Source organism: Otolemur garnettii, unplaced genomic scaffold (assembly GCF_000181295.1).
Source record: "Otolemur garnettii isolate 467f Iridium unplaced genomic scaffold, OtoGar3 scaffold00060, whole genome shotgun sequence".
Lineage (NCBI taxonomy): Eukaryota > Metazoa > Chordata > Mammalia > Primates > Galagidae > Otolemur > Otolemur garnettii.
In genome coordinates, this window is record NW_003852455.1 from 2,832,887 (window position 1) to 2,842,250 (window position 9,364).

Sequence of the window (9,364 nt, forward strand, 5' to 3'; positions counted from 1 at the left end):
GGCAGGAGACTCGCTTGAGCCCAGGAGTTGGAGGTTGCTGTGAGCTGTGATGCCATGGCACTCTACCCAGGGGGACAGCTTGAGGCTCTGTCTCAAACAACAACAACAACAACAACAACAAAGCAACAAACCCACAACCCTCTTAGTATGTCTCTGGCATTGAGAGCCGCACAGGGTCCTGGCTGCCTGCCACTGAGGTCAGGCTCGGGGGCCCCGGGCCTCACCAACCAGCAGCCTGCTGGGAATATTCTGGGGCTTGGTGGCTGCAGCGGGTGCCCTTGGGGACCTAAAAGTTTCAAATCTGCAGCCTCAGGCCCACCTGGGCCTGGGAGCTCTCCTGGGAGCTCTACATGGGAGCAGTGCAGCGTCATTTTGTAATCTTCAAAGGCCTTACCCGGACTCTCTCCTGCCCTGTGACCCTGGCGACATTCTGGGAACTCTTAGGCCACGTGAGGGGAGGAACTACTGCCCGGAACTTTGCTCAGTGCTGGGGCTGGATTCAGCTACTGCAGGTCACACCAGACGCCCCTCTGCTCTGAAGAGGACCAGGGCAGCTTGGCCCCACCCACTCAGCCGTCTTGGTAGGCCTCCTAGGGTCACCTCAGGGCTCTGGGTCTGTGCAGGGGGGGCGGGGGAAGCAGGAGAGGGGCTTGTTGCTTTCCCAGGTCTCAGAGCATTCCCACCTCCGGCAGGCTGCAGCTCCCAGGACCCCTTCCCATGGGGGAGATGCCCTCGGGATGGTCAGCTGGGGTAGGAGCACCCTACCCTCCTGGGAGGAGGCAGCAGGAAGGCTGGGCAGGGGGCTGTGAAATGGAGGTGACCGGGTCCCACCCTCAGGGAGCTCATGTGTGTGGGGGTGGGGTGGGGGTGAGCCGGGTGACCAGAGGGCCAGGTTGGCCCAGTTCCGCCCAGTTTGCATGCACTGTTGTGAGTAGTGTGCGCCCCCCCCACCTTCATTCCCAGAAACGTCCAGATCCACGTGGTAAACTGTATGGTCACTCCAGGAACAGAAAGCGCAGGTAACTACCTTTTCTGGAACATTTGCCAGGTACTGTGCTAAGCCCTTTATATTTGCCATCTTATTTAGCGTATTTGTCATCCAACTGAATATTAATTTTAAACTGAGGGGGTGCAATTATACTCTCAGCCGGGGACATTGAGGCTCAGAGAGATGGAGTTACTTAGCCAAGTCCCACAGCTGTAGGTATTGGTGGCAGTCTGAACCCAGGTGATAGCCCTGGCAGAGCGGAAGAGCTGCCACTCCCCTAAGCAGGATGAAGGGGGCAGCCCGAGATATGTGTGAATGAGCCACAAACACCTCCCTCCAACCAGCTTGCAGGGTCTGCGCACCCTCTTGGGGCCCAGCCCTGAGCCAGGTGCAGAGACACTGTGGCAGGGCCCCAGCCGCAATATATTGAGTACCCAAAGTAGCATTTGGGGGCTCAATATATTTCTTTAAAATGTTGCAAACTTCTCTTATTTTATTTATATTTTACTTTATATTTTATATTTATATTTACTATACTTTATATTTTATTTTCTTGAACCAGAGCATTTTGGTGCTCAATTTATCTGTTTAAGATATTGCAAACTTCTCAATTTTATTTTATTTTAATTATTTTTTGAGCCAGAGTCTCACTCTGTTGCCCTGAGTAGAGTGAGCTGGCCTCATATCTCAAGCAACCTCAAACTCCTGGGCTTGAGTGATCCTCTTGCCTCAGCCTCTGGAGTAATTGTCACTGTAGCTATCCACCACCATGCCAGGCTACTTTTTTTCCTATTTTTAGTGGAGATGGGATCTCACTCTTGATCAGACTAGTCTTGAACTCTTGAGCGCAAGCAATCCACCCACCTTGGCCTCCCAGAGTGCTAGGATTATAGGCATGAGCCACTGTGCCCAGCCTTATAATTTTAAAGACAGAAGAAGGTTCCTATTGCATCCATGTAGCACAAGCTCTAACCTCTAACCAACCTCTAACCAACCTCTTGTGTTAGACAGCCTGGTTGTTTCTATTTTATGCAATGGTCCAACACCTGTCATCTCATTTAAGAGCTACAGTAGCTGTAACCATGCTGTAATTTAGGTATTATCATGATGAGTATTGATGGGTTTACAGACCCAGAAGCTGGGACTCTGAGAGGTGGCTTCACTTCCTGGGACATAACAGGGAAGCTGTGGGGTAGGCTGGCCAGTGCAGTAGCATAGAGTGGGACCCAGCCCACTTGACTCACTTTGCTGGGAGGAAAGGAATGGAGTCCATGTCCAGGGAGCAGCAGGTCTACTTCGGGGAAGCAGATGAGGCAGCCGGGGCCCTGAATGGGTCTCGGAAGCTCCCTTTTTGCTTCCAGACGAGCTGGGGACCAAGTGGCAGAATCTAGCCTTGCTGGTGAGGCAGACACCATGTCAAGCAGCAGTCGCCTGGGGCCTGGGGCAGGGTTCTGGGCTTCCATCACCCTCTGAAGGGGTGAGGTTTAGCTCTGTGGTGGATGACAGACTGGTTTGAGGCATGCACAGAAAAATCCCAACTCAAGAGCAATTTGGGAAGAGGAAGGAGAGGCCATTTGCATGCGGCCAACTGAAAGACAAAACCCATAATAAAACCAGACTTCCTTGGCTTGCTGAAAGTGAGGCACATTCTTGTGGGCATTTGTCTGTCTCATTCCCGGATGAAAAGCAGGAATCTTCTGGCAGTCACCCACTGGTGGCAGCCTCCATGGTCCCTGGCAGGGGTACTTCTCATCTCCAGAAGCCCCTCGGTGTCTTGCTATTTTGAAGGTGATTGGGGAAGGAGCCCAAGCCCAGGGCATCCTGGCTATAGCCTCCAGGTCTAGGCTCCATGAAACCACGGACAAAACCATCGCACTTTCCCTTGGTGAGGGAGGAAAGAGCAAAAGTGCGTGGAGAGGCTTCTCACTGGTGTGTGTGGAACAGCTGGAGGATCCCATCAGGCTTGCCATGGCTAAGCTCTGTGAGGACTTCAGAGCAGAGTGGGGCCTGAGCTAAAGTCAGAGCAATTAGGCTCCTTGACGCCTCTGGGCGCTGACTGCCCCAGGGCCTGGGCTTGCAGCTTGCCATGTGATTCCTTACTCAGCCCTCAGAGCCCATGAAGAAGGCAGTATTATGCTCACTGTTTGGAAGTTGAGGAAAGCGAAGCACAGAGAGGTCAAGTAATTTAGTCAAGGCCACAGAGCTAACCGGGGTGGAGACAGGACTAGAACCCAGACTGTTTGACTCTCAGCCACTGCAGAGTGACATGAGAAAGGGCCTTGGGCTGGAAGTGGCTCATTTGGAAGTTATCAGTACTCTGCACCCTCACTGTGAATACATCCCTGCCTCCCACCTCTGCCCTAGTAGATCAGGGCAAGAGGGGTCTTGCCTTGAACTTTAGAGGGCCTTGTCCTAGCCCTCCTTTCCCAGGACACCTCTAAGGGGTGCCAAGGGCACATGCTCATCTGGAGGCTATGCCCCATTTTAAGCCATGCTTCAGGTGCCCAGGACCCCATCTTCCCTAGGCTGACCACGCCACAGAGGTGCATGCCCTCAGGCCCATGGGGTCCCCAGGGGCCAGCTGTGGGTGGGTCTCTACTCTCAGTACAGGAGAGTCAGGTGGGAAGACAAGGGGACAGACAGTGGGTGGGGTCCCTGGTATACATGGAACCTACAAATGGAGGAGTGGCCTGTCTACCCACACATCCCACTGCCTTGGTGTGGAAGCATTGTGGGGTCACAGCAAGCACCCGGCTCAGGACTGGGACCATCTGGACAAATGACAGCTCTCACTTCAGTTGTATGCCCTTGAGTCAGTCACTGTCACTCTGGAAGCCCCTTTCCCTGTCCTGGGCACATCTAGGTTTGCTCTGAGGATCACAATGCAGGAGCTTTGGGAACTGGCAGGTGGTCCCCTCAGCCCAAACTCCATTTGGAGGTGTCCCCCATTCCCCCCTCACCACCACCGGTGTCTAAGTTGATTCGCCTACCCTTGATTTCCTGCACCACCAATGCCATAGTTTTGACTCAAGGCCTGAATTCTAGAGCTGCTACTTTCCTTGTTGGAAACTTCTAATTTGTATTATTTCTAAATGACAATGGATTAAAAGTTTGAGGCACAAGCCAAGGGAAGAGGAGCAGCTCTGGCTGGGCAGACCAGACACGTGGCCCCAGGAGGCCTGAGTTTTCTGTTCATGATGCACCTGTCCCTCTGGTCCCAGTTTTCCTTGCAAGAATGAATGGGAAAACCAAGAGATCTGGGCTCTGCAACCCAAGTCCTGCTGGTCCCTCCTGGGGACCTTGCCCCACGCCATACTCCCTGAAGAGGCTGGCCAGATGTCTTTCACATCCCAGTATTGTGTGGCTCATGATTCCAGCAGAATTGTCTGGATTGGGCAGCACCTGTGGCTCAGTAGGTAGGGTGCTGGTCCCATACACGGAAGGTGGCAGGTTCAAACCTGGCCCTGGCCAGACTACAACAAGAAAATAGCCGGGCGTTGTGGTGGGCGCCTGTAATCCCAGCTACTCGGGAGGCTGAGGCAAGAGATTCCCTAAGCCCAGGAGTTGGAGGTTGCTGAGAGCTATGTGATGCCACGGCACTCTACCGAGGGTGATAAAGTGAGACTCGGTCTCTACAAAAAAAAAAAAAAAAAAGAATTGTCTGTGTTGAGCCACCCCAGGGAAGGGCTGCCTTGCCTCCCAAGCTGCCTTAGAGAGGTTCCTCCAGCAAACTCTGAACCCTCAGGAAGGCAATGCTGTGCTGGGTCCTGAGCTAGAGGGATGAGCATACTGTCTTCTCACAAACAGGACAGTCGTGAAGACCCATCATTTCAAGGCTACGCCAGTGTCCTATTCCTGGGGTCAGAGAGGGCTTCTTTCAGGATCCCTAAGGGTTGTGTGTAGGTGCCTCAGGGCGGCCCAGGTGGTGGTGCCACATACAGGTGGGATGCTGGCTGCCTGTCGCCCTTCAGCCAGTGCCCTCTGCTTTTATTCTGTCTTTCATGCATCAATTTCAAGAGAATAAAGTCTCCTGCTAAAGCTAACTCTGTAACTGCTGGTCCAGGGACAGTAGAACCAGGAGGCACACACTGGCCTGAGCCTTGCTCCCTTCCTTCACGTGTCCCAAGTGGCAAAGACATTTTCCTTTTCCTGGAGGAGGTAACCACAGGAGTCAGGTTCTAATCTCAGGCCAGAATTTATCACTGGTAGAGTCCTTCCTTACCACCCCTCTTAGCTTACTTAGCATCTATGTTTGCATCAGAGGAGAATGAAAAGAGGCCTGCATTTTCTCAGGGAGAAATTGTTCCTTCTCTATTGACTAGGTAGAAAATTCCTGGAAAAACTGAATGTCTGAAGGAGGGTAAAGAGGGTTTTTTCTAAGCCCTGGGTTTATGGGAGACTTTCAGCTGGAAGCTGAGTCACAGAGTGCCAGCAGAGGGCAGCAGAGAGACAGCCAACAAAGACTGGTAGAGATTCCCTAAGCCCACCCAAAGGTAAAATTTTATAGAGGAAAGGTAAATTGAGAAAAATTAGGATTATGTTGCAAGAGGATTTTCTTTCTTTCTAAAATTTTTGATAAACCCAAATATATTAAAACTAAAGAGCATTTGTCCTTTTTATATTTTTGTGCTCAAATAAGGTTTTCTATAATGACGGTGGCTTGCAACCTTTAACAATAGTTAATACACCTTTAATTACTCATTATTCATTGGACTTTGCCTTAAAATCATGAGGATTTACTCATTTCATCCTCACAATTACTCTAACATAGCCGGCACTATTGTCCCCATTTTACAGTTAAGGAAATCAAAGCACAGATGGATTAAGTAACATGCCTAAGGTCACATAGCTAGGAAGTGATAGACCTGGGATTTGAACTCTTGGGAGTGGGATCTCTGTAAGCCCTGTAAATAAAGTGCCTGGAGAACATACACCTTCTACCAAGGCAGGTGCTGCTAAGCGCCAGCTGGTCCTGCTGTGCAGGGATGTGGGACCACTGCCCCCAGGTCATCCTGAAATCTGGACTTTTAATGTCACATTTCCCAATTTTAACATGTTGGTTACTTATTCATATATAAAAAAGATCATTGAGGGGCAGCGCCTGTGGCTCAAAGGAGTAGGGTGCTGCCCCCAATACCGGAGGTGGTGGGTTCAAACCTGGCCCTGGCCAAAAACTGCAAAAAAAAAAAAAAAAAAAAAAAAAGATCATTGAGGAATAAACAAAACACACCTATAAGCTGCATCACCCATCTATGGCCTATGGGTGGGTGCTGACAGTTTAAAAATAATAATATTTAGCAAATTAAAAGCTTGGCACCTCCTCCCCTATTTTAAAACATCTACTGGGCTGAGGAGTCCCTGAGTCTGGGGCTCAATGCTGGAAAGTTCAACTGGCTCTGCCGTAGTGGGGCAGAGGCAGGCAGGAGCAGGACATTGTGGCGGTGGCAGTGATGGGGAGCATGTCCTCTGGTCCCTGTGGCTGTCCTCACCCTCAGCAGACTGTGCAAAGAGCAGATGCCAGTATCTCCACGTGGTTATGCTCTGATGTGAACTGAGATTTAGAAACTAAGGTAGAGTGACTGTTTAGAAATTCCCAATTCCAGAATAATCTGTCCATATTTTACATACCATCTTTAAAAATTCCACAATACCCATGATCTGCTTTTCCCCCTCTCTGCCAAGCTTCTTTGTTTCCTTTTCATTGCTTTCTCCAATCTGGAGAGAACATGGAAAGTCCAAGAGACTTGGATCTTGGTCCTGCCACTGCACTCACTTGCGGGGTCACTGTGTACAGGCCACATGACACCTTCACTGTCAGGAGGTGAGACCCCGGTGTCATATATCTGGCAATGTTGTGTGAGGTAGTATGAAAATAAACTATTACAACTATGGGCTGGGCATGGTGGCTCATGCTTGTTATCTGGAATCCCAGCACTTTGGGAGGCCAAAGCAGGAGGATTGCTCGAAGCCAAGGCCAGGAGTTCCAGACCAACCTAGGGGACATAGCAAGACCCTATGTCTACACATAACACAAAAAGGATCTGTGTATGTGTGTGTGTATGCATCTAAAGTTAAACTGTTGCCAAATGATAGCCCCTATTGAGGCTAATCCTTGGTCACAGCCTGATCCCATCTTAGGGTCCACTCTCTGGCACTCTTGTCCCCTTGCAACGCTGTCCTTGGTAGAAGGGCCCTTCCTGTTTTTTCTCCCACCTCAGATTTAGAAGATGCTCCCTGGAACATGGCTGCTCTGGGCCTCTCTCCTGCTCCTGGCCAGGCCTGCCCACCCCTGCCCTGTGGGCTGTGACTGCTTCATCCAGGAGGTGTTCTGCTCAGATGAGGAGTTGGCCGCCATCCCGTCAGACATCCCACCACATGCCACAGACATCGTCTTTGTGGAGACCTCGTTCACCATGGTGGAAACTAGGGCCTTCAGCAGCAGCCCCAACCTGACCAAGGTGGTCTTCCTCAACACCCAGCTGCGACACTTTGGGCCAGATGCCTTTGGGGGCCTCCCCAGGCTGGAGGACCTGGAGATCACGGGCAGCAGCTTCTCCAACCTCAGCACTGATGTCTTCTCCAATCTGGCCTCTCTGGGCAAGTTCACTCTCAACTTCAACATGCTGGAGGCTCTGCCCGAGGGCCTCTTCCTCCACATGGAAGCCCTGGAGTCCCTGCAGTTGCAGGGGAACCGGCTCCAGACCCTGCCTGAGAGGATCTTCCAGCCTTTGACATGTTTGAAAACCCTCAACCTGGCCCAGAACCACCTGGCCCAGCTCCCCCGGGAGCTGTTCCATCCACTCACCAGCCTGCAGATGTTGAGGCTGAGCAACAATGGGCTGTCCAGCCTCCCCCAGGGTGTGTTTGGCAGTCTGGGCAGCCTGCAGGAGCTCTTCCTGGACAGCAACAGGCTCTCAGAGCTGCCCCCAGACGCCTTCTCTCAGCTCTTCTGTCTGGAGCGTCTGTGGCTGCAGCATAACTCCATTGGGCACCTGTCACCGACTGTCTTCTCTACTCTGGGCAATCTGACCTTCTTGAACTTGCAGGGAAACGTCCTGCAGGCACTACCAGCAGGCCTCTTTGCCCACACCCCATGCCTGGTGGGCCTGTCCCTGTCCCATAACCAGCTGGAGACTGTTGCTGAGGGTACCTTTGCCCACCTGTCCAACCTGAGCTCCCTCACGCTCTCACACAACGCCATCACCCACCTCCCAGGCAGCCTCTTCTGGGACCTGGAGAACTTGGTCAAGCTCTATTTGGGCAGCAACAACCTGACGGCCTTGCACCCTGCCCTCTTCCAGAACCTGTCCAGGCTAGAGCTGCTCAGCCTGTCCAGGAACCAGCTGACCACGCTGCCGGAGGGCATCTTTGACACTAACTACAACCTGTTTAACGTGGCCCTGCACAATAACCCCTGGCACTGTGACTGCCACCTGGCCTACCTCTTCAGCTGGCTGCACCAGTACACCGACCGGCTGCTGAACATCCAGACCTTCTGCGCGGGCCCTGCCTACCTCAAGGGCCAGGTGGTGCCTGCGCTGACGGAGGAGCAGCTGGTGTGCCCTGTCACCCGGGACCGCGTGGGCTTCCAGGCCCCGGGGCTGGATGACCGGGAGCCAGGGGGCAGCTGGGATCTAGTGGCGGAGGACAGGGCAGCCCGGAGCCGGTGCACCTACAGCAACCCTGAGGGCACAGTGGTGCTGGCCTGTGACGAGGCCCGGTGCCGCTGGCTGAACATCCAGCTGTCTCCTAGGCAGGGTACGGGCCCTCAGGGACTGGAGTACAATGCCAGCGGGCAGTGGGACCTCAGGTCAAGCTGTGGCTCTGTGCGGGTCACTATGTCTGTGGTGGCCCTGCCAGCAGTGCCCTAGAAGCAGGACACAGGAGTCCAGGAAGGTGGCCTCTGGGACCTGGCCAGCGTGGGTGGGGATGGGGGCCAGTGGGAGCTGAGTCTTTGAAGCTTCTGGATTTTATCTCTGAGGTGGGGGAGGGTCAGGCCTGCTCCTCCTATGGCCTCTCCCCCTCCTCTCCTCTTCATCCCTCTCAGAGCCATCCTTACAGTGAGCAAAGCCCTCTGGAGAATAAAATGCCCCCCAGCCCCGATGTTGCCCTGTAATTTCATTTCCACCCACTCACTTCCCACCAGTGCGTCCATTCACCACTATTCCAAGTGGAGACCACCCCCTTTTGACATCTGGTTCCAAAGCCAAATGTCTGTTTTCCATTTCTCTCCCTGGAATTGTGTATTTATTTATTTATTTATTTATTATTTATTTATTTTGGAGACAGAGCCTCAAGCTGTCCCCCTGGGTAGAGTGCGTGGCATCACAACTCACAGCAACCTCCAACTCCTGGGCTCAAACAAGTCTCCTGCCT

At 52.6% G+C, this 9,364-nt stretch overlaps 1 protein-coding gene across 2 annotated transcripts; it reads left to right on the forward strand.

Moving 5' to 3' along the window:
• Positions 1-495: 495 nt before the first annotated feature.
• CPN2 (carboxypeptidase N subunit 2) lies at positions 496-9,091 on the forward strand. Of its 2 annotated transcripts, none has more exons than XM_023514854.1 (3): positions 496-581; positions 964-1,048; positions 7,207-9,091. In XM_023514854.1, exon 3 carries the CDS (start codon positions 7,216-7,218, stop codon positions 8,857-8,859), a length of 1,644 nt encoding a protein of 547 aa, XP_023370622.1. In that variant the 5' UTR covers positions 496-581; positions 964-1,048; positions 7,207-7,215; the 3' UTR covers positions 8,860-9,091. The 2 variants fall into 2 exon arrangements, with proteins under 2 accessions (XP_023370622.1, XP_003792797.1); XM_003792749.3 differs by having other exon boundaries at positions 964-1,019.
• Positions 9,092-9,364: the final 273 nt, after the last annotated feature.

Coding starts and splice junctions, on each gene's coding strand:
- CPN2 (XM_023514854.1), top strand. CDS start 7,216: ATGCTCCCTGGAACATGGCTGCTCTGGGCCTCTCTCCTGCTCCTGGCC.